This window comes from Amblyraja radiata, chromosome 1, assembly GCF_010909765.2.
Source record: "Amblyraja radiata isolate CabotCenter1 chromosome 1, sAmbRad1.1.pri, whole genome shotgun sequence".
Taxonomy (NCBI): Eukaryota; Metazoa; Chordata; class Chondrichthyes; order Rajiformes; family Rajidae; genus Amblyraja; species Amblyraja radiata.
Genome location: NC_045956.1, coordinates 84304990 through 84332230, shown reverse-complemented (window position 1 = coordinate 84332230; position 27241 = coordinate 84304990). Strand labels below are relative to the sequence as shown.

The following is a 27241-nucleotide window of genomic DNA, read 5'->3' as shown; positions in this document are numbered from 1 at the left end:
TTACAATATATTAATGATTTGGATGAAGGGATTAAAAGTAACATTAGCAAATTTGCAGATGACAAAGCTGGGTGGCAGTGTGAGCTGTGAGGAGGATGCTATGAGGATGCAGGGTGACTTGGACAAGTTGGGTGTGTGGGCAGATGCAAGGCAGATGCAGTTTAATGTGGATAAATGTGAGGTTATCCACTTTGGTGGCAAAAACAGGAAGGCAGATTATTTTCTAAATGGTGTCAAGTTGGGAAAAGGGGAAGTACAATGGGATCTGGGGGGTCCTTGTCCATCAGTCACTTAAAGTAAGCATGCAGGTACAGCAGGCAGTGAAGAAATCGAAGGGCAATTTGGCCTTCATAACAAGAGACGTTGAGTATAGGAGCAAAGAGGTCCTCCTGCATTTGTACAGGGCCCTAGTGAGCCCACACCTGGGGTATTATGTGCCACTTTGGTCTCCAAACTTGAGTTCACGGGGTTAATTCCCGGGAGGGCGGGACTGTCATATGTTGAGAGAATGGAGCTTGTATGGAAGGATGAGAGGGAATCTTATTGAAACATAAGATTATTAAGGGTTTGGACACGCTCGAGGCAGGAAACATGTTCCCGATGTTGGGGGAGTCCAGAATCAGGTGCCGTAGTTGAAGAATAAGTGGTAAGCCATATAGAACGGACATGAGGAAAAACATTTTCACACAGTTGTCAGTCTGTGGAATTCTCTGCCTCAGAGAGTGGTGGAGGCTGGTTCTCTGGATGCTTTCAAGAGAGAGTTAGATAGAACTCTTAGGAATAGAGGAGTTAAGGGATATCGAGAGAAGGCAGGAACGGGGTACTGATTGTGGATGATCAGCCATGATCACATTGAATGGCGGTGCTGGCTCGAAGGGCCGAATGGCCTACTCCTGCACCAATTGTCTATAAGCCCAAGCTCTGGCTGGTCCTTGAAGGTGATCAGTTTCTTCCATAACAACTGACAAGTTCCTTCTGGGGCTTATGATTTTGATTAGATCTCTTGAACTGCTCATCATGGGTAGAACAGAAATTAATTTTCTATTGCTTTCCTTAAAGCTTCTGTGTCGGCTGTAACTAAAATGAATAATCTCCTGAAGGTCTCTGCAGATTGGATTAGTACTCGTGCATAATCCATCCCAATGTTTTGAGGAGTCACTGAGTTTAGACTGCCAACATTGCTGTGAGTGTGATAGCCCCTGCTGTTATTACTGGGCAGTAACATTACCATTACCAGTATGTACCCAGTCCTGATATTTATTCTATTCCCTTTCCGTGGTGCTGAGCTGGAAATCTTTTTTTAAAACCCTTAACCTGGTTTTAACTGATTGGATGCTCTTAGGGTAAATTTACAATGGACAAAAGTAAATTTGGCTTTACAGAATTCTCAACATGACCTAAAACGCCTGAGATTCAGAATTAAAATTCGCCATGCAGTTTGAATGGTGTACCGGTAGAGTTGTTGCCTTGCAGTGCCAGAGATCTGGGTTCCATCCTGACTGGGTGCTGTCTGTACGGAGTTAGTATATTCTCCCTATGACAGCGTGGATTTTATCTGAGTGCTCTTGTTTCCTCTACATTTCAACGGTGCAGGTTTGTAGGTTAATTTGGCTTCTGTAAAAATTGTCCCTAGTGTGTAGGATTAGTCGGCGTGGACTCAGCTGGCCAAAGGGCCTGTTTCCACGCTGTATCTCTAAACTAAACTTTTTAATTTTCGGCTCAATTCTTGGTGCAGCTCACATCAATCAATCAATCAATCAACCTTTATTGTCATCTTGCAAAGCAACAGTTGTACAGTGCAAAATGAGAAGACGTTTCCCAGGGAATACCGGAGCATCGCACATGAAACTTAAAACATTTCACACATAATAACAGTAAAAACAATCCAGTCCCTGATGAAACAGTATAAATAGTTAAAAGCAGGTAAAACAGCAACATTAAAATGTCCAGGGCAGCTGATTTGAGTGGCCAGTGCCAGAGTTATTAAAATGTCAGTGCAAAGCCGCAGAATCAGGTGACCGTGAGTACAGAGTGACTGTTTATTAGCCTCACAGCCTGTGGCAGGAAGCTGTTTAGCAGTCTGGTAGTCCGGGCTTTAATGCTACGGTATCTCGTGCCTGATGGCAGGAGATCCAGGTGTGTGTGGAGGGGGTGCAGTTTGTCCTTAGCTATTCTCAGAGCTTTTTTCAGACAGCAGCTCTGGAACAGTTCTTGTACCGAGGGTAGGGAGACGCCAATGATCCTCTCTGCTCCCCTCACTACCCTCTGCAGAGCTTTCCTGTCTGAGCAGTTACAGTTGGAGTACCACGTGTTCATGCAGTACGTGAGTACAGACTCTACCGTGCCCCTGTAAAAAGTCCTGAGGATGTTGGTGGGGAGTGAGGCCTGTTTGAGTTTCCTCAGGAAGTGCAGTCGCTGATGGGCCCGTTTGACAATCCCAGTGTTGTTCCTGGACCAGGTGAGACTGTCTGTAATTTGCACTCCGAGGAACCACTGTGGTGCCACTGATGTTGAGTGGTGTGTGTTTTGGCTGCGACCTCCTGAAGTCGACATTTGTCGACATTTAATGCTAAATTGTTGTTGCCGCACCAGTCCACTAGTTGTTTCACTTCCTCCCTGTACATTGATTCCTCATCTCTGCTGATGAGTCCCACCACTGTTGAGTCATCTGCGAATTTTATGATCTTATTGTCCCTGAATCTGGCAGCTCAGTCATGTGTGAGCAGTGTGAACAACAGCGGGCTGAGCACACAGCCTTGAGGGGAGCTCAACGTGATCGAGCCCGAGGTGTTCATGCCAACACGGACTGACTGCGGTCTCTCTGTCAGAAAGTCCAAGATCCAGTGACACAGGGTGGTGTTGAGGCCCAGCAGGCCCACATAATGTGGATTCTGCGTAACGAAAAGTCATGGCACAGTTTTCAAGGAATACGATTTTCAACCAAGCTCTCTGTGATGTGGGGGTCATGTGTAATAACATTTGTAATAACAAGTGAGACTGCAAGGATGTGCTCTACATCTTCACAATCATTGACTATTTGCATGTATGTAGAACTAATGAAATTTGCTTTGTGATAAAGAATGGTTAATATGCATCATCGAGAGCCATTGTAGTTAATCCGAAATTTTGGCTTAGAGTTTAGAGAAGAAACTAAGAGGAGATATCTGTAAGCCCCTCGGAATTAAGAAATCCATAGCTGGCATGGGGAATATGATTAGAGGAGTCATTGCTGTGGGTTTTCTCAGATCCAGAACATTGAAAACTTATGGAAAAAGGTATTGTGGGTGTTTTGTTGATCCATGTGAGGCCTTTCAGTGTGAGTGGTAGCATAGCATCTTTTAGATGCATAAATGTTTCTAGCTTACTACACTGATGTAATTGAATAGACACGGGTCATGGGTGATGGACAAGTAGGATGATTTAAAAATCTGCCTTTAATCTAGTTTCTAGTAGGTGTTGCAAGGCCTGAGGAAATTTGTATAAATTCAGTCTGCGGTCAAGTTGATAAGGCAAAAGTGATGGATAGACTGAGTACTTGATTCAGAACCAAATAGGATATGTAGAATGCAGTTAATCTGCTTTGCCATTTGACTGGGACAGCAATAGTATTGTTGGGGATTTCGGATTTTATGAATGTCGCATTCAAGGCTGAGAGTACATGATCCAGTCTTGCACAACAAATTGACATTAATGGAGAAAAATTCTGTTTTCAATAGTTAATTCCTTCCACTGGATTGGTGTCAGCTTTTTATCATCTATTTAAAATTGCTTTTCAAAATTTGCATGTAAACCACAAACAAATTAATGACAGACATGACTAAATTATGATATCAAGCTCTTGCACTTTAGATATGTAGAACTTTTCATTGGCACGTTGATAATTGCTTCCATGCCTCTCTGAAGTGATCCGAAAAGACCAGAAACAATAGATTACATTTTTGACTTAGAGAGCACTGCTACCAAATTACATTTTGGTTCTCCCTTACACTCCCATTTCCTGAGAGAGGTTTTGGTGATGTTTGTGATGGTGAGCAAGGATTAAGGTTTATTGGAACTTAATGAATGTACTTAAATTTGAAAACATTCACTTGCTGTTTTAAGTGTTGCACGACCACGAGCAAGAGATTGAATATGATTGTATTCGAACAGCTAAATTCCACTGCTTGGAAGTTTTGAATGGCAAAGATGAGGTAGAACTGGTAATAGCAGCTGTTTACGATACCTGCCATTTGTACTGTGGATATTGATGTATTAAGTATATAGAAAAAAACAGGAGGGGGGTGGGCTAGGCTATAAATTCACTGGATAATGCTCGTGATGTGAGTATAAGATGTGTAACCATCTGCGATCTTTGGTTTCAGTTGGATGTTACTTATTTGTACTTTGATCCTCAATATAGCAGAAAAGGCTGTCAAAGGGTCTAAACCAGTTGAGAAGTATTTTATCGAAGGTCATGTAGGATGTTAATTTGTGACTTTACAAGGGGCAACTTCAATGCTGTACTGGGCTAGCAATTGTATGTAGAAAAATAGACAATTTTTTCACGGGCTTGGAGATGGAGGATCTGGGGATGGTAATAGCAGAAGGGGCTGTCAATGGATTGTGTTGCAGTTTTATGAAGGCGAGTGGAGAAATGTCTGCCTGTTAATAGTAGTTAATAGGAGAGAAGTTAGATAGTCAGCAGTTTTGATATAGGATTAAATGAATGTTTGAGTCACTGGTTGAAAATTTCCATGGAGCCATTCTACTGTAATTTGCAAAAGTGTTGCCAATCTAATGAAGATACATCAGTGGAGCTTGAGCAACTCTAAACACATTCACAGTTGCACTCTCCCTCAAGCATATCTATGTTTAGTGATTTCTGTTGCTTTGATTATGAAATTTGTTCAATATAATCTTCTGTCTATTTAGGTGTGATATAAGGAGAAATGTTTTCACTTAGATGTTAACTTCTCTGACCCAGAGGGCAGTTGAAACTCAGTCTTTGGTTTGGTTGAGAACTGCAATGAAATTTGGATATTAGTCATGATGAAAGATACGAGGATAGGGTAGGAAAATTATCAGCCATAATCAATATAATAATTGATTTAATGACGGAACATGCTTGAGGGGCAAAGTGGTGTATTAGTGCTCATATTCATTAGGTTCTTATTAATCCTCGACTCAAATCTGAGATCCATAGTATTTGCACATTTTATAAACACTGCAATTCTTATTTTCTAATTCTTCATGAGTAAGTAACTCCTGTCTGAACAAGAGGTTGAGTGGTCAGCCGTTTGCTTTGTGTAGGGTTCAATGAGTGTTTGAGCCATTGACTGTAAATAAGAATATCTGCGGCAACCTCGCCGGCAGTTTGTCCGTCCTTTCACCCTTTTTGTTATTTTTAAAGTATGTTTTTGGATGTTTCTTAATCTTTTTTATGTGGGGGAGGTGGGGAGGAAGAGGAGAAACTGTTTACCAGTCACATCCTGGTCGAGGGAGCGGCCGATACGGAAACTCCAAGCCGCTGAGTGTTCCATTCCGACGCCGGAGCTCCGATCATCCCGGCTAGACTGTCTGAACATCGGGCCGCCGTAGCAGCGACTACGGAGGGCTCAAAGGCCCCGACCACAGGTGAACAAAGAGGAAGACGACTGAATTTTATTACCTTCCCTCGCAGTGGGAGATGTTGATACCGCTGTGTGGGGATGTTCATGTTAAACTCTATCGTGTATTGTGTTTTTATTCGTATGAACCCGAGGGGAACCAATATCCTGGCGGCGAGATTTGCAAAGGCTACTGGGGAGACTTTAAACTAGAACGGTTGGGGGGAGGGAATCAAATAGAGAAAGCTAGTAGACAATGTGTGAGGCAGGAGGCAGAGAAGGGGAGCACTCAGACCCAACATGTAGGGGAGAAAGACGAAAAAGATAATAAACAGAATAAGAGGTGGTGGGTTTCTTAAATGTGTATATTTTAATGCTAGGAGAATTGTAAGATAGGTGGAAGAGCTTAGAGCCTGGATTGACACATGGAAGTATGATGTTGTGGCGATTAGTGAAACATGGTTGCAGGATGGCTGTGAATGGAAACTAAATATTCCAGGATTTCGTTGCTTCAGGTGTGATAGAATTGGAGGGGCAAGAAGTGGAGCAGTTGCATTGCTTGTCAGGGAAGATATTACAGCAGTGCTTTGGCAGGATAGATTAGAGGGCTCGTCTAGGGAGGCTATTTGGGTGGAACTGAGAAATGGGAAAGGTGTAGCAACACTTATAGGGGTGTGTTATAGACCGCCTAATGGGGAGCGAGAATTGGAAGAGCAAATATATAAGGAGATAGCAGATATTAGTACAAGGTAGTGACTGTGGGAGATTTCAATTTTCCACACATAGACTGGGAAACACATTCTGTAAAAGGGCTGGATGGTTTGGAGTTTGTAAAATGTGTGCAGGATAGTTTTTGCAGCAATACATAGAGGTACCTACTAGAGAAGGGGCAGTGCTGGACCTCCTGTTAGGAAATGAGACAGGTCAGGTGGTGGAGGTATGTGTTGGGGAGCACTTTGGGTCCAGTGATCACAATACCATTAGTTTCAATATAATTATGGAGAAGGTCAGAACTGGACCAAGGGTTGAGATTTTTGATTGGAGAAAGGCTAACTTTGAGGAGATGCGAAAGGATCTAAAAGGAGTGAATTAGGACATTTTGTTTTATGGGAAGAATGTAGTAGAGAAATGGACGAAATTTTAAGAGTACAGAATCTTTATGTCCCTGTTCGGTTGAAAGGAAAGAGTAATAATTGGAAAGAGCCATGGTTTTCAAGGGAAATTGGACACTTGGTTCGGAAAAAGAGAGAGATCCACAATAATTATAGGCAGCATAGAGTAAATGAGGTGCTTGAGTATAAAGAATGTAAAAGGAATCTTAAGAAAGAAATTAGAAAAGCTAAAAGAAGATATGAGGTTGCTTTGGCAAGTAAGGTGAAAGTAAATCCAAAGGGTTTCTACAGCTAAATTAATAGCAAAATTATATTGAACAATTTATTTTCTTCGGTATTCACCAAGGAGAAGGATATTGAATTATGTGAGGTAAGGGAAACGAGTAGAGTAGTTATGGATACTATGAGTTTCAAAGTAAAAGAAGTACTGACACTTTTGAAAAATATAAGTGGATAAGTCTCCAGGTCCTGACAGGATATTCCCTAGGACATTGAGGGAAGTTAGTGTAGAAATAGCCGGGGCTATGACAGAAATATTTCAAATGTCATTAGAAACGGGAATAGTCCCCGAGGATTGGCGTACTGCGCATGTTGTTCCATTGTTTAAAAAGGGTTCTAAGAGTAAACCTAGCAATTATAGACCTGTTAGTTTGACTTCAGTGGTGGGCAAATTAATGGAAAAGATACTTAGAGATAATATATATAAGCATCTGGATAAACAGGGTCTGATTAGGAACAGTCAACATGGATTTGTGCCTGGAAGGTCATGTTTGACTAAACTTCTTGAATTTTTTGAAGAGGTTACTAGGGAAATTGACGAGGGTAAAGCAGTGGATGTTGTCTATATGGACTTTAGTAAGGCCTTTGACAAGGTTCCTCATGGAAGGTTGGTTAAGAAGGTTAAACTGTTGGGTATAAATGCAGGAATAGCAAGATGGATTCAGCAGTGGCTGAATGGGAGAAGCCAGAGGGTAATGGTGGATGGCTGTTTGTCGGGTTGGAGGCAGGTGACTAGTGGGGTGCCTCAGGGATCTGTGTTGGGTCCTTTGTTGTTTGTCATGTACATCAATGATCTGGATGAAGGGGTGGTAAATTGGATTAGTAAGTATGCAGATGATACCAAGATAGGGGGTGTTGTGGATAATGAAGAGGATTTCCAAAGTCTATAGAGTGATTTAGGCCATTTGGAAAAATGGGCTGAAAGATGGCAGATGGAGTTTAATGCTGATAAATGTGAGGTGTTACACCTTGGCAGGACAAATCAAAATAGGACGTACATGATAAATGGTAGGGAATTGAAGAATACAGTTGAACAGAGGGATCTGGGAATAACCGTGCATAGTTCCTTGAAGGTGGAATCTCATATAGATAAGGTGGTAAAGAAAGCTTTTGGTATGCTAGCCTTTATAAATCAGAGCATTGAGTATAGAATCTGGGATGTAATGTTAAAATTGTACAAGGCATTGGTGAGACCAAATCTGGAGCATGGTGTACAATTTTGGTCGCCCAATTATAGGAAGGATGTCAACAAAATAGAGAGAGTACAGAGGAGATTTACTAGAATGTTGCCCTAGGTTTCAACAACTAAGTTACAGAGATAGGTTGAATAAGTTAGGTCTTTATTCTCTGGAGCGCAGAAGGTTAAGGGGGGACTTGATAGAGGTCTTTAAAATGATGAGAGGGATAGACAGAGTTGATGTGATCAAGCTTTTCCCTTTGAGAATAGGGAAGATTCAAACAAGAGGACATGACTTCAGAATTAAGGGACAGAAGTTTAGGGGTAACATGAGGGGGAACTTCTTTACTCAGAGAGTGGTAGCGGTGTGGAATGAGCTTCCAGTGGAAGTGGTGGCGGCAGGTTCGTTGGTATCATTTAAAAATAAATTGGATAGGCATATGGATGAGAAGGGAATGGAGGGTTATGGTATGAGTGCAGGCAGGTGGGACTAAGGGAAAAAAGTTGTTCGGCACGGACTTGTAGGGCCGAGATGGCCTGTTTCCGTGCTGTAATTGTTATATGGTTATATGGTTAAAAGGATAACGACGGTTAAAATTGGTCCATTAGAGAGTCAGAGTAGACAGCTATCTGCAGAGCCAAAAGAGATGGGGGAGATATTGAACAATTTCTTTTCTTCGGTATTCACCAAGGAGAAAGATATTGAATTATGTGTGGTAAGGGAAACAAGTAGAGTAGCTATGGAAACTATGAGGATCAAAGAAGAGGAAGTACTGACACTTTTGAAAAATATAAAAGTGGATAAGTCTCCAGGATCTGACAGGATATTCCCTAGGACATTGAGTGAAGTTAGTGTAGAAATAGCAGGGGCTATGACAGAAATATTTCAAATGTCATTAGAAACGGGAATGGTGCCGGAAGATTGGCGTACTGCGCATATTGTTCCATTGTTTTAAAAGGGTTCTAAGAGTAAACCTAGCAATTATGGACCTGTTAGTTTGATGTCAGTGGTGGGCAAATTAATGGAAAGGATACTTAGAGATAATATATATAATCATCTGGATAAACATGGTCTGATTAGGAACAGTCAATATGGATTTGTGCCTAGAAGGTCATGTTTGACTAATCTTCTTGAATTTTTTGAAGAGGTTACTAGGGAAATTGATGAGGGTTAAGTGGTGGATGTTGTCTATATGGGCTTCAGTAAGGCCTTTGACAAGGTTCCACATGGTAGGTTGGTTAAGAAGGTTCAATTGTTGGGTATTAATAGTGGAGTAGCAAGATGGATTCAACAGTGGCTGAATGGGAGATACCAGAGAGTAATGGTGGATAACTGTTTGTCGGGTTGGAGGCCGGTGACTAGTGGGGTGCCTCAGGGATCTGTGTTGGGTCCACTGTTGTTTGTCATATACATCAATGATCTGGATGATGGTGTGGTAAATTGGATTAGTAAGTATGCAGATGATACTAAGATAGGTGGTGTTGTGGATAATGAAGTAGATTTTCAAAGTCTACTGAGAGATTTAGGCCATTTGGAAGAGTGGGCTGAAAGATGGCAGATGGAGTTTAATGCTGATAAGTGTGAGGTGCTACATCTTGGCAGTGAGGAAATATTATACAATATAATTGCTCAAATTATATGTTCTTAAGGAACTTATGTTAAGTTGCAAGGGAAGGACTTGGATACATAGCCCACAAAGGAATAAAGAACACACACAGGGGAACAGATGGCTTGTTATAACATGGAGATGTTGATGTAAATACGCATAGCTTTGTTTGCTTTGAAGCGCTATAACTGTCAGAGGTTGTATTTGGTTTAGGTTGGTGTTTAGAATGGAGGTTGTTAATGGGATCTCTTCCCAGGATGGGCACCATTTATTTTTTCTTTGTGACACATCTTCGAGCTCGCCTGTGTCATGAAGGGGATTTATGGTTTGTATATTGGGTTGTAGGCACCAAGGGTAGATACTAGTCTGTGATATGGTTTGTGCTGTTTAAATGTATTTATGTTGCGATAAGAGATAAGGCATGGGTGATGGTTGTGTGACCTTTGTAAAAGGGTGGTTTCTTATAGAAAACTGAGAAAGTAACTGTTTTGATAATCTTTCATTTGTTGTGTGGAATGCTATTAGCGAAGAGGCCTTACATTCCTTTCCTCCAGAGATAGAAGGGGGAGGTTGTAATACAGAATGAAATTAGACCCGAGCTTGGGAGGAAGTAATCAAGCGTGACAAGTATATGGCCTTTGTGTGCTTGGAGTTGGGAATTGTGTGATTAGAAATAACTTAAGTCTTTACCACTTTGTAAGAAAGGGGCAAAACTCATATTTAATCTTTGTAATCCATAAGTAACTGTATTTTAACTATGTAGTTGTAAGGAAATTAATTATGAAGTGTATTGCGTTTTAATTATGATTAGAAGTATTAGACTTTGTTTAAATCTGAAGTTTCAGAAGTAAGTTTATTTTGCAAAAGTGAAAATATGTTTTGTGTATATGTGTTGTGTGATTGCTGTATGATGTGTATATTATATTCTGAGGTGTTCTCTGAGAATTAGTTTTATATCTGTGTTTTTACTTTATTGAAATGAAGTAATTTTGAGTAAAGAGGTTGAAGAAAACCACAGAGGGGAAGAAGGTTGTAAAGGGGCCGGAAAAGGGAAAATCATGTGACTATACATATTGTCAACCAATGGAAAGGATTTAGTTGATTGGTTTATGCAAATAAGTTAAATGTATGGTAAACCATAATGATTGGTTAATAGTTTGCCACTCCTTTTGTATTATAATTGTCTATTACCTATATAATGTGTTACGTTTATACCAAAGTCAGTAGCAAAGATCTTATAGCAGAGCAAGATGGGTTACTCTCACGCAAACGTGTAGTACGTTCATGGGCGGATTCATGGGCGATTTTATGACTCATTTTAGCAACCTGCCCCCGCCATCTTGTTCCGCCATCTTGTTCCGCCATTTTGCTCCGCCCTCTTGCTTCCGGCCAAAGATTGGATCCGCAGCGGGGAGAAGGAGTGCGCGGCCCGGGGCAGCGGGGAGAAGGAGTGCGGGGCAGCGAGGAGAGGGAGTGCGCGGCCCGGGGCAGCGAGGAGAGAGAGTGCGGGGCAGCGGGGAGAAGGAGTGCGCGGCCCGGGGCAGCGGGGAGAAGGAGTGCGGGGCAGCGAGGAGAGGGAGTGCGCGGCCCGGGGCAGCGAGGAGAGAGAGTGCGGGGCAGCGGGGAGAAGGAGTGCGCGGTCCGGGGCAGCGGGGAGAGGGAGTGCGCGGTCCGGGGCAGCGAGGAGAGGGAGTGCGGGGCAGCGGGGAGAGGGGCATAGGAGGGGGGGAGACATTGTAATGAGAGGGCAGGCGAGGGAGTGCCGGGGGGGGATAAGGCCTAGTGTGTGTGAAGTTGCGGGGAGGTTTACAATGTTTCTTATTTACAATGTTTCTTATTTAATGTCCCTTGTCTAGTCTGAAATAAAGTTCATTATTGGATCAAAAGAAATATAATTGTGTGTGTTATATGATTATATACATTTATATAATTTTCATGTATGTGTGTTTATAAACATTTTATTCTTTAACAAGAATTAACAGAATTATGAACTAACAGAATTATGAATCTAACCCTATATCACGTACAAAAAGTTCCCCCGCAATGTCAATCACCCTGCGAGTCGGGTCGGTTCCGGTTACTACAAAATCAACTCAAACACTACCTGTGAACCATTTAAAAAGAAATGATTTAAAAAACATTAAAAAAGACAATTACCAGAATCAAATTTTATTGTTGACAAGAAGTATGAACTGACAGATTTATGAATCTAACCCACACAAACTGTTGCCCCACAACATTGATTACACTGCGAGTCGGGTTGGGTCAGGTAGGCTCAGGTTACTAAAATGGGCGGGGAAAAATGCCCATGATCCCCTCCATAGCGTACTACACGTCAGTCCATTGCATTTCGCAGGAGTAGCCTATCTTGCTCCGCTATAAGATCTTTGGTCAGTAGTTCTTTCGACCAGCCCCAGAGTTTCTAACTCTGTGTTGGAAGGTTTAAAGAATTATCCAACGCTGTCAGAATAAAGAATTGATTTTAGCAGCAATGGTTTGAATCAAGTTTTCTTGAATAGGGCTGACAAAATAACTCAGTTTAACAGCAGGACAAATCAAAATAGGACATACATGGTAAATGGTAGCGAATTGAGGAATACAGTTGAACAGAGGGATCTAGGAATAACTGATTCTAGGAATAACAGATTCCACCCTGAAGGTGGAATCTCATGTAGATAGGGCGATAAAGAAAGCTTTTGGTGTGCTGGCCTTTATAAATCAGAGCATTGAGTATAGAAGTTGAGATGTATTGTTAAAATTGGACAAGGCATTGGTGAGGCCAATTCTGGAGTATGGTGTACAATTTTGGTCGCCAAATTATAGGAAAGATGTCAACAAAATAGAGAGAGTACAGAGGAGATTTACCAGAATGTTGCCTGGGTTTCAGCACCTAAGTTACAGAGAAAGGTTGAACAAGATAGGTCTTTATTCTTTGGAGCGCAGAAGGTTAAGGGGGGACTTGATAGAGGTCTTTAAAATGATGAGAGGGATAGACAGAGTTGTCGTGGATAAGCTTTTTCCATTGAGAGTAAGGAAGATTCAAACAAGAGGACATGATTGAGAATTAAGGGACAAAAGTTTAGGGGTAACATGAGGGGGAACTTCTTTACTCAGAGAGTGGTAGCCATGTGGAATGAGCTTCCAGTGGAAGTGGTGGAGGCAGGTTTGATTTTATCATTTAAAAATAAATTAGATAGGTATATGGACGGGAAAGGAATGGAGGGTTATGGTCTGAGTGCAGGTAGATGGGACTAGGTGAGAGTAAGTGTTCGGCACGGACTAGAAGGGCCGAGATGGCCTGTTTCCGTGCTGTAATTGTTATATGGTATGGCTGTATGGTAACTAAAATCTCACTGTAACAATTGGTGCATGTGACAATAAATGGAACTTGAATATTGAACTTAAAGCTTAGAAGCCATAGCCACGTGAATGTATCTGTAGCAAACAAGTTTTGCTAAAAACCTGCAATGTTTTGATGGATACCAGTGGCTTCCCAGTAGGTTGAGTTTGTCCATTTCATGTGTATCTGGCATTTGAAAAAGCTGTTGGGCAAAACGTCCCTGGAAACTCTTGCATGGCGTATGCCATAATTCAGCCAAAAGTTAATTTGTACCTCCTTCCGTTCTCATTCTTGGTAATCCTCACTCTTGAATGTAACATTGTTCAGTTGGCCACAAGCACATCGATTTGTGAAAACACCACTGGTCGTCTCTTACTAGGGTTGCCAACAGTCTTATGTATGCAACGTCCTGTGTCTGGAAGAAAAGTGTTTTTCTGTCCCATATGACAATGCACAACAATTTTCCTGTGGAAAATCTGCAGAGGCTGTGGGGGTGGAATCGGGGAAACCTCATTACTGTTGTAGTTCATTAAAATGAGCTGCTTATAGTTTACCTGGATGACATTGGATTGGTGTGGATATTGCTGTTGAAGGGTTCAGGTGAGGAAGCTAGTCACTGTGAAACTGTGTGAAACTTAGATATAGCTTAGGGCTAACGGAATCAAGGAATATGGGGAGAAAGCAAGAATGGGGTACTGATTTTGGATCAGCTGTGATTATATTGAATGGCGGTGCTGGCTCGAAGGGCCGAATGGCCTACTCCTGCACCTATTTTCTATGTGTCTAGTGGGCAAGAGTCAAGACCTTTGAGGGGAAAATATTTTGGACTTCAGTGTAGCCCCACTTGGTATCAGTCACTTGCTTCTCCAGCATCAAGAGTTCTCTTAATTAGTTTTTGCTGGCATAGTGGACTAAAATTTTCAGAACTGCTGTCTTTATTCTGGCTTCCCACTCAAATTTATCTCAATGTGAATGGAGGAGCTTGGGGGTGGTCAAAGCCTGTTTCAAGGAATTTGATAGTGCCAAAGAATGCGTGGTTTACTGCATGTTACATGTATTCACCCTGTGGAAAAGGCTCCGCCTAGGCTTCCTAGAATAGGCCTTTGTACTGCTTGTTGGGAGCCTGCAAGTTATATGCTAACATTCTATGTCAACCTAACCAGTGAACAATCGGTCACAGCATTGTCAACTAGTCAAATGAGACTGTACAAGAAGTCTTTGGCATTTAGGCTATCAATCCCTGTGGGGTTGTGTGCACAGTACTCAAAAGTTGATACTGTGTGGAAAAACTATTGAATATTTGCTGAAAAGGAAATTGCTTGTAACTTTATTTAATCCACTAAAAATACAGCAGTGAACTTTTTGTATGGGCTATTAAAAATTGGGTGCCAGATCATAATTTAACCATTAAGTGGATTGTTACAAAAGGCAGCTATAATTTAAAATCATAGGAGTGGTAAAGGAGTGACGGGATAATGTGTGCTATGCCGAATGTTTCCAATGATAGTTCTTCATTCATCGGATGTGTCGGTTCAAAGATGATTTAGGTTAAGTAATTCTGTTCTTTGTGATGCTGTATGCCACTCCTGAGCCTTATGCTCACTACCATGTTGAGTATGATTTGTTGACTGGCATCTGACAAAGTAGTTAAACTCTCGATAACATCTTTGGCTGTCAAATAGTATAGTGGTTGGGGATGGACCCCACTTGTGATTAAGACAGATCTAGAGACAGGCATTCGGATCATCGGTCATGTGTCCCCTTTGGTACTGCATGTTCCCATACCCACTACATACCTGGTAAGATCATGGTTATGACCATTAGACCAGGGTTTATTTTTATTTCTACGTATGCTGTGGTGCACATGTAGAGAAAAGAATATACAAGTATTCTAACCCTTATTAGTCAAGTGTTTTATTGTCATGTCCCAGATAGAACAATGAAATCCTTACTTGCAGCTGTTGAATCAATTAGGTCATTAGTTTTCTGTCTAATCTCAACATATTGTATCAATCCGAAACTTATTGTATGATGTGTAATGCAAGCTGATGGCACTTGATCTTGCTGTTGTGCTGAAAGGCAGTTCTCATAGAAAAGGAGTATTAGCATACTCAGGTGTGTTCTAGTACGACATCTGACCCACAGTTCCCAAACATTGCAAATAAACCTTTGCATGTGGTAGGATAATTTCGTTGATTTCTGGAACTGTTTGTTAGTTATGAGACATTATGTGGTACCAAAGTTGTTTTTGGTGACCAGTGTCGCCAAGAAAGTTGTAACTCCTTGTTCATTTGTTTAAGATTTGTTTAATTTTAAATCTAATATTAGCATAATTGCAGATACAGCATTTTACTGCAGGACTGTTATCATATTGTCATCCAGATTTTGATTGAATGCCTTTTGTGTAGTTGGGAAAATGAATTTGATTTGTGCTGTATAATACATTAATACATTTTTATTTTAATTGAAGACTGTGAACCCGAAGAAGTGACTGACTGGTCTATGAATGAAAATTGTTCATGTTGTTGCATAAGGAGGGAGAAAGTAAAGGTAAGTGGAGCCCTGTATGGTAAATTAAATTTCCTTGTGAACTATAACATCTGGCTTTTGCCTCTTAGTTGTTTTCAAAGATGAATACAAAAGTGATCTAGATATAACAAGATCTACATTCAATGATAGTTTAGGGTATATGTTGATTCTGGGAACTATTTGTTTCTCAATTACCAGTGCATAATTTGGGTGAAAATCTGAGTAAACTGAGAAGAAAGGTGAAAAGCAAAATAGATAGGCATAAATGTGCAAATCCAATGACATTAGAAAAAAATTAGGTCAGTGTCACAGCGTGGAAACAGGCTCCTCAAACCAACTTGCCAACGCCGACCAACATTCCCCAACTACGCGAGACCCACCTGTCTGCATTTGGTCCATATCCTTCTACGGGTATCCAAACAATGTACCTCTCCAATTGTATTTTAAATGTTGTGATTGTACCTGCCTCAACTACCTTTTCTGACCACTCATTCAATACACCCTTGTGTAAAACAAAAAGTTGTGCCTCAGTGAACCTGAATCTTGCTTACCATTTGTCTATGTATACAGGTTTCAAAGGGGTGGTCTAATAGCAAACAACAAGGGTGATCAGTAGATAAAGGCAGAATAAGCGAGTTTGGTATTCCGTAAAACGCAAGGAATCCTGGGATTTGTCAGAGGTCACATGCGATAAACATCCCCGGCAACCGTGCCGCCGCATGCACACAGAATGCACACACCCCGGACACCCAGGAGGGGACGGGGACGGCCCAGTAGCAACTCCGCAGCACCGGAGACCCGGCCCGATCCCGACTACGGACGAAACGCAGGTCTGCACCCACGCAGCAGCACAGCCGCCGAGAGTGTTTATCGCGAGTGACACATGACCTGGGCATGCACAGTCGGAATACCGAACTCGCTTATGCATGGCTGGATTTCTTAAATTATGTGTTTTTAAACCAATGAGAATTCTTCCCAAATCTTGCTGATAAAGAGGGCAGTGAAGCAAATGAATGGGGTGTAAATTGAGATGACAAAGTGCAGTATTTTCCAAAGTAAATACATTACTCAGGATGCATCCTAACATTGCAGGAAGCAAGGATAAAAAAGTAATATTTGGAAATGATAATAAAGGTGCACACCTGGTTGGTAATATTACAGTGCATCAGTGAAAGAATGTTACATTATGGGAAGTTTTAATCTTAAATCCGTACAGGTGTTAAGTCAGTGTCATTATGCTCCCAATAATGATTTACCATTTACTTAGCCAATATTGCACCAACAAATGTCAAATGTTGATCAAGACTTGCTCTTCTCTAAATAGATGCTGCAATAGCTTGTCTAAATTATTGCTACATTATTTGTTTCAACTCAAAAAGCTTTACCTGGACTCCAGCTGTTCAAGGTGGCTAGTCACCAGCACCACCACTGATAATGGTGGATGATACATTTTTGTAATTTGTCCAGAAAATGAATGTGTTTTTTTCACCTATTGTCCCAGTCGTGCTGCTGAATATTTTTGGGTGAGATTGAAAGCTGGGTTCTTGTACTTTGGCTATGCTCTTGCATAAAGCCTGCTGTTATGGCATCTTTTTTTGGGAGGGGAGGAGGGGGAGTTGCTTTGGTGGAATGGAATGAATTAAGGAGGGAATGTATAAGTAAGAGTAATGGTGATTACTGTGTGCTTATAGCACATGGCATTTGCTGGTGCCTGATCTGTTCACATCTTGCTATTTCCAATCTGAATTTGAACAGATCATTTTCTCGGGAAATATTGTACCTGAAAGAAATAAACACCAACTGTTCAGTTAGTAATTTTGCTGCATGGATGACAAGACCTGAATAGCAATATTTGTCAGGCACTTTCCAGTGGCTAAATTATAATTCTACACATCGCTCTATTTCATGCAACCGTAACACTTGGAGACCTTTTCATCCTTTATTGTGATTATCTCAGGATGCCATTAACCCAATTTAAAAGTGCAAAATTTGAATTGTGAGCCTAAGTTTTTTGATAATCATTATCTTTGGAGAAAATGCTCTCAAGCCTTCACACTGGAGTAAGCAACACAGAAAATTCAGTCAACATTTGCGAATGCTCTGTGCTTAATGCTTTTTAATACATTTGTGGCTGATCTTATCTGCATTCTGCATTCCCATTGACCTATATTAATCGTTCACTCTTAATTTCCAACCTTGTTTTCCTGCTTAGAGTCATACAGTGTGGAAACGGGCCCTTCGACCAAACTTGCCCACACTGGCCAATATGACCCAGCTACATTAGTCCCACCTGCCTGCGTTTGGCCATATCCCTGCAAAACTGTTTGATATATGTACAAGCTATGAAAGAATGATGTGGATGCTAGTAATCTGAAGTGTAATGTTAATTTCAGATTTCCAGCATCCACATTTTGCTGCACTAGTAATTTCAAGTCTGGTTTCTGAAGAAAATTGCTCTGCTTTTACTGGACAAAACTTATAGCCTGTGTCTTACACTGTATACTATTTATAAAATAAATTGATTTTGTTTGCAGTACATTAGACTTTCTTGTCCTAGAAGCTCTGCTATGTTATAGCATCTCATCAATACATTGGCTGACATTATAATAACTGCTCTACCAATTTGTTCTCCACTCCCTCTACCTTTTTTCTGTCCATCGTAAAAACTAGTATGTCTCCAGCCACTTCAGTTTAAAGGTCTGCAAACTCTAAAAATGCTGACTGTTCTGAGTATCAGCAGCACTTTGTTTTTATTTCCGATTTCTGCTTGTTTTACAAGAGCTTGAATGTTAACTGTTTCCTCCTCCACAGATGCTTCCTGACCGGTTTAGTTTTACCACCATTTCCTGTTTTTCAGTCCAAGCAGCAGGACTTTTTGAAAAAATGTCTGTTGCCATTTTCTTGCTTCAGTGTGGCTGCCTGTATTGAACATGGTTAACTTCAGAGGAAACAAAACAATGGTTTCTGCTTTTAGTCACAGGCACTTGAATCCCATAAATACCAACTATTGAGTTCACCTGTATATTACTATTAATTATGCTCTGCAGAAAGACTGATAATAGATTCTGTTTAGACATATGTCACTTGCATTATCTCTATTATCACTTCCCAGGATTTCTGACAAGTTTTTAAAAATAGTATTTAATAAAACTACAAGTTTGTGTAGGTAAAATTGACCCAAACTGCAAATTTATAAAGGTTCAATTGGCCTAACAATTAAGATTTTTATATTAGGAATTGGAAAAGACATCGTGCCAGGATATTTTACTGTTGAAAATTAGTTTGGAGATTCCAGGAAATCTTTATGTGATCAGGTGATGCAATTTCTATTCACAAGCCCAGTATCAGGAGAGAGGAGGTAGGCAGTTTGAAATATCTTCATGCATAACTGTGGAAAATTAGACCATGCCATTCCACTGTTTCACTAATCTGAATGTGTGTGTGGGGGGTGGGGGGTGGGTGGGGGGGGGGGGGGGATCATTGGGTCATTGAATGTTAAAAGAGGAACAAATTCCTACTATGGCTTATAAAATAAATTACTTTTTTTTGTGTAGGTTAAACAAACCACTGTTTGCTCCACCACCACTCCCACTTAAATACACTTTTTTGAAGAATTAGTATTCAGCTTGGGAAATTCTTTCCTTGAAAACATTCATTGTTAATTGATTCATTAATTTACTTGTATCAAAGTAACATTTTCAGGGATTTTATTGCACCTACTTTTTAAATAACTCATCCAAGGCAACCCAGATGCTTAACCATGCAAGTTCCATTTAAGAACAGTCCATGTGTGGGCAGAACAGTGGTGCAGCTGGTAGAAGTACTGCCTCGCTGTGCCAGAAACCTAGTTTCAATCTTGGCCTTGGGTGCTGTCTATGTAGTGTTTTGAAGTCCGATGGAAGATGTAAAAGTTATAAAAGGAATCTCTACTGCTCCAATCCCGGAAACTTTAGTTCTCCAGAGAACTGGGGTTACAAATAAAACGGGTTTATTCAAAAATCAATAAATCAGAACATTATAAACCAGCATGACCAAACACCTGGATAGAGATAAAAATAAAACAATATCAAGAATGTGACATGCAGTCTCTTGAGCCTTCCCTAGGGTTCTGAAAGAGGAGGCTTTAGATATTGTGGAGGCATTGATAGTGATATTTCAAGTCACTAGAGTCGGGAGTGGTTCCAGATGATTGGGAAATTGCACAAGAAGGGAACTTAGCGGAATAGTGGGAGCTATAGGCCGATTTGTCTTTGGTGGTTGGTTTTTAGAGTCAATTATAATAAAGGATGAGGTTACAGAGCACTTAGTTTACGATAAAATAGACTGAAGTCAGCATGGCTTTGTGAAGAGGAGGTCTTACCTGACAAATTTGCTGGAATTCTTTGAAGTAAATAGCTGGACAGACAAAGCAGAGCCCGTAAATGTTGTTTACCTGGATTTTCATAAAACCTTTAAGGTGCCACACGAAAGGTTGCTAAGGAAGATGAGAGTCGTTGTCTCAAAGGGCAGATACTAGCATGGATATCAGGTTGGCTAGGTGACGGAAGGTAAAGAGTGGCAATAAAGGGGGCTTTTTCTGGTTGGCTGCCAGTGACTGGCGGTGTTCCTCAGGGGTCGGTGCTGGAACCGCAACTTTTCACGTTATATATTAATAATTTGCATGAGGGCATTGAAGGCTATGTGGCCAAGTTTGCGCATTATATGAAAATAGGTGGAAGGGCAGGGAGTGTAGAGAAAGCAGGGACTCTGCAGAAAGACTTGGACAGGTTGGGAGAGTAGACCGAGAAGTGGCAGATGGGATATAGTGTAACAGTGTGGAGTCATGCCTTTTAGTAGTAGGAATAAAGGAGTAGATTATTTTCTAAATGGGGAGAGAATCCAGAAATCGGAAGTGCAAAGGGACTTGGGAGTGCTGGAGCAGGATTCCAAGAAGTTAATCTGCAAGTCAAATTGATAGTAAAGAAAACAAACTCAATGCTGCCAATTATTGCGAGAGGGCTTGTATACAAAAACAGGGATGCAATGCTGAGGCTCTACAAGGCATTGGTCAGGCCCCATTTGGAATATTGTGACCAATTCTGGGCACCATATCTGAGGAAGGATGTGCTGGCTCTGGAGAGGGTCCAGGGGAGGTTTACAAGAACGATCCCAGGAATGAGTAGGTTCACATATGATGAGTGTTTGACGGCACTGGGCCCATACTCTCTGGAATTTAGAAGAATGAGGGGGGACCTCATTGAAACGTACAGAATAGTGGAAGGCTCGCATAGAGTGGATGTGGAGAGGATATTTCCACTAGTGGGACAGTCTGGAGGTCATAGCCTTGAGAGGAGGTTTACAAGAATGATCTCAGGAATGAGTAGGTTAATGTATGATGCATGTTTGACGGCACTGGGCCTGTTCTCGCTGGAATTTAGAAGAATGAGGGGCGACCTTATTGAAACTAACAGGATTCGGGGTCATAGTCTCAGAATTAAAGGACGTTCTTTTAGGAAGGAGATGAGGAGGAATTTCTTTAGAGGGTTTTTGAATCTGGAATTTGTTACCACAGAAGGCTGTGGAGGCCAAGTCAGTGGATATATTTAAGGCAGAGATAGATAGATTCTTGATTAGTACAGGTGTTAGAGGTTATGGGGAGAAGGCAGGATAATGGGGTTAGGAGGGAGAGATAGATTAGCCATAATTGAATGGCAGAGTAGCCTTGATGGGCCAAATGGCCTAATTCTGCTCCTATCACTTATGATCATTCATTAAACTTGAGAACGTAAAAAGCTATCATGCTGTGATAAAATTGTTCAGTAATGTGGATTCATAAGTGTAAATTCAGTCCGTGTAATGGACGAGTTAGGTTGATTTATTATAAACTAAGAAGATACTAGTGATTAAATATAGCATGTTTTCAATGTGAAATCTGAAATCTTTGTTGTTTTACTTATTTTTAAGAAATTTCTGAGCATAATTCATTACTGTTTCTAGGAGCATATCTCATCTGTGAATGCACCTCCAACACTGACATCTACTGAGGAAACTCTATCTCAGGGGCAGTCCCACACTGAACAGCTTGAATGCCAAGCAGACAAATTTCTTAATGCTATCTTTCATAAAAAAGGTATAATATTTATGCTTTGATTATTGACTACTTGAATCTTCAGCTTTGTTGACCAGGCATTATTCTAATTTGCAATGTTTGAACTGTTCAGTTTTTATTGCAGTTTTTAATCTATGTATATTTGCATAAAACTATGTAACATGGGAAAGATGCACGAGAAACATGCACCTTTAACATTGAGTCTTGTACTATTCAAGGAATAAATCGCCAAATCACTGAGTCAACGGTTTGCATATTCCATATGGTGCTTTACTTTCCTAGTCAAGTTTAATTTTTTTTATTAAAGACACACGGACGCCATCTACTGGTTATTTGCAAAATGACTTCACTTTCATTGATTGTTATTTTCAATGGCTTAATAGGCCTTAAAATTCCTGGATTGGCATAAGGCAAGTGAAGCCAAAATTTAACAGGTCTCCACACTAATCTTACAGACAGCAACTTGTGGTACAATTTCCAGAGAATCTTATTAGCACATAAGCTGGTATAAATAAGAAGTTCAGAAGAGGTGTGTTATTGCAGACCCTGGGACAAAAGAAGCAATCTTCAAAAAAAAAATAGACTAACAACCAACATTGAGGCATGGCGATTATGGTGAGTGGACAGTAATTTTTCATCATCCAATCTTTCCTTGATATAAATTACTGTAAAATGTATTTCTTGTGTCCCAAGTTTGTTTTTTTGTTTTCCAGGGGTGTGCCGTGAGAAGAGGTCAGTAGCTGCTGCTAGTTGGCAGGTGTGCTGCAGGTTTTCTTTGGCAGAAATCAAGCTGTAGAAAGATGTTGCTTGATGACAAGGATGCAGCCTCCTTATAGCTAGCCAGTGTAGTGTGCCTGGCTCTATGTAAAAATTCTTGTGACCTCACAAAAACTGCTATAAGAATTTCAACCATTTGATCAAGGCTTTTAAGGTAAGACATTCACCCTGCTCTCCCTTTCATTGTTTCTGCTCCTACTACCTCCCCTGGCAGGGTGGTCCAGTCACTTATTGGAACACTGAAGCTAGACACAAAAGCTGGCATAACTCAGCAGGTCAGGCAGCATCTCTGGAGAAAAGGAATAGGTGACGTTTCAGTTCGAGAACCTTCTTCAAACTGTCGGTCTGAAGAAGGGACTCGACATGAAACATCACCTATTCCTTTTTTCCACAGATGCTGCCTGACCAGCTGAGTTACTCCAGCTTTTTGTCTATCTTCGGTGTAAACCAGCATCTGCAGTTCCTTCTTACACCTACTTGAACACTTTAACGGGGGGGGGGGGGCGAATATACTCCAATCCAGGCAACATCCTTCTGCACTTCATAACCAGCTCTGATGACCAGAACTGTGCACAATACTCCATGTGGCCGAACCTTCGATGTGACTACTGGACATTTATATTCAGTGCCCCAACTGATGAAAATAAGCATGTCATGCTGCCTCCTTTACAGAGATACAGCGCAGAAACAGGCCTGCCGCCCAGCGATCCCCGCACACTAACACTGTCCTACATTAACACGCGGGACAATTTAAAATGTTACCAAAGCCAATTAACCTACAAGCCTGTCTTTGGAGTGCGGGAGGAAACCAGAGAAAACCCATGCAAGTCACAAAGAGAAAGTACAAACGCCATATAGACTAGCACATGGTCAGGATCGAGCCTGGGTCTCTGGCGCTGTGAGGCAGCAGCTCTGCCGCCGTGCCGTCCCTAATGACTTGCACCCCAAGATCCCTCTGCATATCATTGCTCTCAAGGATCCTCCCTTTACTGTGTACTTTCATCTTGCATTTGATGTCCCAATATGCATCACATAGAAACATAGAAATTAGGTGCAGGAGTAGGCCATTCGGCCCTTCGAGCCTGCACCGCCATTCAATATGATCATGGCTGATCATTCAACTCAGTATCCCGTACCTGCCTTCTCTCCATACCCTCTGATCCCCTTAGCCACAAGGGCCACATCTAACTCCCTCTTAAATATAGCCAATGAACTGGCCTCGACTACCCTCTGTGGCAGGGAGTTCCAGAGATTCACCACTCTCTGTGTGAAAAAAGTTCTTCTCATCTCGGTTTTAAAGGATTTCCCCCTTATCCTTAAGCTGTGACCCCTTGTCCTGGACTTCCCCAACATCGGGAGCAATCTTCCTGCATCTAGCCTGTCCAACCCCTTAAGAATTTTGTAAGTTTCTATAAGATCCCCTCTCAATCTCCTAAATTCTAGAGAGTATAAACCAAGTCTATCCAGTCTTTCTTCATAAGACAGTCCTGACATCCCAGGAATCAGTCTGGTGAACCTTCTCTGCACTCCCTCTATGGCAATAATGTCCTTCCTCAGATTTGGAGACCAAAACTGTACGCAATACTCCAGGTGTGGTCTCACCAAGACCCTGTACAACTGCAGTAGAACCTCCCTGCTCCTATACTCAAATCCTTTTGCTATGAAAGCTAACATACCATTCGCTTTCTTCACTGCCTGCTGCACCTGCATACCCACTTTCAATGACTGGTGTACCATGACACCCAGGTCTCGCTGCATCTCCCCTTTTCCTAGTCGGCCACCATTTAGATAATAGTCTGCTTTCCTGTTTTTGCCACCAAAATGGATAACCTTGCGCATCCAGATTGAATTCCATCTACCATTTCTCTGCCCAAATTTCCACCTGCTCTATATCCCTCTCTTTTTGACAACCTTCCTCACTATTCACGTCTACCAAGTTTTGTGTTGTCTACAAACTTACCTAGGGTGATGGCTGTGGTCAGCAGCACTAATTGTTTAGCTGAATTTTATTTCGTCATGCCTTAAAATGTAGCAGTAGTTAAACTTGTGGTCAAAAAACCCACTCTAGCCCTATTCTTACCCATGCTTTTATCCTTGCAGGCCCAGAAAAGCTAAAGCATTGTGTCAAAGAAGGGAAGGATTACAAGAAATTCAGGAGGGATGTGAGCATCTCCAAGCAAAATGGTGAAAAGGGCTCTAGCTTCTCAACCCTACACATCACCATGCAGATTCTGATGTGGCAGGAAAGAGAGTGCAACCCCTTGCTTGTAGCAATGCTGTTTTTTTGTTGTTGTTTTTTTGCCTTGTCCTGGCATGGAGCAGCTGTAATGGAGAGGTTCCGTAAGCGCCCTGACTGACTCCCGGTTCAACGACTAGAATGTGGTCAGATTGCATTCCGGGATGAATATTACCACTTTTCCTCTGGCAAAGGCTTAAAAGCCAAGCAACGATGAGGAATATTGCTCAGATTTTAACATGTTTGCATTTGGAAAGGCAAATACCCCTGGAGCATGCCAAGTAAATGCACAATTTGGGCTGTATCACCGATCCTTTTGAACTATTTGTAATGTGGTCACATGGCATGACTAACTTGCAAAAAAATGGAGTCACGGTCAATGGTTCCCCTGACAGCAGTAAAGGAGTTTGTGACAGGTTGGAGGATATGGAAAATTGAGACATTGGTGGTCAGCTAACAACTGCAGTTGCACATCTTGTGTTGATGGGCAGCAGCAGCACTTAAAGTTTCCCCCACTTCCCATTCCAACCCCAGAAATGGCATTAAACAAGTTTTCTCCAGAGGTGCAGTAGGTACCACCTCCATTCCAGGTGCCAGGTGCTATACATTGAATGGCAGTTCATCCAGTCAATGTTAAAATGTTACAAAAATCCAACAGTAAGAGTGGTCCATCCTTGAATAAAAGGAAATTTATGGATCATTAATAGATCACCAATGTTACTAATGTTAAAAATGTAATCTTGGCACCAAACAGAAGGACCAGGATTAGTGAGTGTGCAATTGCTAAGCATCTCTGCTGTGATTTGTAGTATGATGTAGCACAACAGTGTGACCAGTTTATAGTTAACTGTTATTTGCTGATTGCCTTCACATATCATTATGTTGCGAGAAAATGTTATTCATCTCTGTTGAATTACTGCAGCCAAATGTTTACACTTTTTAAAGATTGAATAAACATTTTATTGTTGTAGCAAAGTACCTTTTAAAGTTGCAATACTTTTACAATGTGATATTTAACCAGCAGAGCTCTCTTTGCTGCCATTTTGACACGATCACAACCTTACGGTTCACATTGAAATGATCTGTGTATAATATATTTTTGCTGAGCAATAATGGGAGGATCTAAACTTGTCACTATTTTCAGTTTGTTCACTTTTTGAAGTTCAAAGCTTGTTTATAGTGTACTGTTGAATAAATGTTGATTTTGCTTTTGCATTGCCTCATCTTGTCTTTGTGGCTAACTTCATAGAGGAAACGGTCCATACAAATGGTTATGTTACTGATGGGAGTTCTGAAATGTAGCAATTAGTTGCTGAATTACTTGGCTGGGAACTATCATCCAGGTGGTGGTGATTCCATGGATATGGGCCATACATGTTGAGATCTTCTCATTCCTTGGGTTTCTGCATGCCTGAGCCAAGTTATTATGCAAGGCCAAATTATTCAGAGCCCAGCACACAATCTTCCTTGATATCATTCATGGCATGTACTCCTGGCCAGCTGACTGCTTGAGGAACTTGGTTATGGTTCCTACCACAGTCTAGCAGCTCCCTGCTAATCTGAATTAGGAAATACAAGTGTTTGGAGACATTAAAACTAACCAAACAATCTAATGGTCATATCCATTGAAAATATTTGAATACTCTGGAGTCTTGGGTTTAAATACATAAATTTGCACATGACCATATTTTTTACTTTTGTGTAGTAGACTACATATGATGTTTCAACATTATCTTTGCATCCTCTATGTACAGTGCACTAATCTTTTGTAGGTGGTTCATTAGTTCCTACTGCACATATTGTATATTTCAAAATGTTGCTACTGTTTTATATTTAAATAACTCAAGGGGAATGTCATTGGTACAGTTGTTGTTGATACTCTAGACAGCAGTAAACCAGATTAATGCAAGTAGAACAGTTAACTCTTAGAAGGGAGCTAAAATGGAAAAGAGGGTTTAGCCATGATAAAGGATGGGATAAAGTCAGCGGACGAGCAGATTGGGCATGCAAAATTGACCTCTATAATCGGTTTTGGTGGCACCAAGGAGGATACAAAATACTAAAGGTAATGGAGGGCCTACTACAATGCAGAACATTAGAGATGTGGGTAATGATAGCATGACAATAATGGGGAAGTTTAAAAAAAAAATCAAATCTATATGTAAACTAGTCTGCAGGAGAAATTCATGGATTTTTGGTGAAAATTATATTGGATACTAATTTGTTGGTTTAAATGGAGTATTGTATAATGAAGAATAATTTATAATCTTATATTTAGGGCAGAATGATAGAATATTATATTGAACTCTTTAGTTCAATCAAAGACCAGAGGTATCCATCCAAACTAAACAAACTCTATTTTCCTATAGAGTTTGGAGAGACTATTGGAGACTGCAAATGCTTGAATCCAGAGCAGAAAACAAGCTAGAGGAATTAAGCTGGTCAAATATACTGAGGTAAAAGGATGGTCGACGATTTAGATCAAGCCAAATTTAGGACCCCGACCTGAAA

General features: G+C 41.0%; 1 protein-coding gene across 18 annotated transcripts in view; it reads left to right on the top strand.

Moving 5' to 3' along the window:
• lcorl (ligand dependent nuclear receptor corepressor like) overlaps positions 1-27241 on the top strand; it is a 122810-nt gene that overhangs the window by 36197 nt on the left and 59372 nt on the right. For 12 of the 18 annotated variants that reach the window (XM_033026122.1, XM_033026112.1, XM_033026104.1 and 9 more), the window contains exons 3-4: positions 15571-15650; positions 21606-21738. In XM_033026122.1, coding sequence (XP_032882013.1) covers positions 15571-15650; positions 21606-21738 — 213 coding nt within the window. Of the gene's footprint in view, positions 1-15570; positions 15651-21605; positions 21739-22172; positions 22649-24594; positions 25356-27241 lie in introns of those variants that run through there. The other 6 variants (XR_004412942.1, XR_004412941.1, XR_004412944.1 and 3 more) reach the window with 6 other exon arrangements.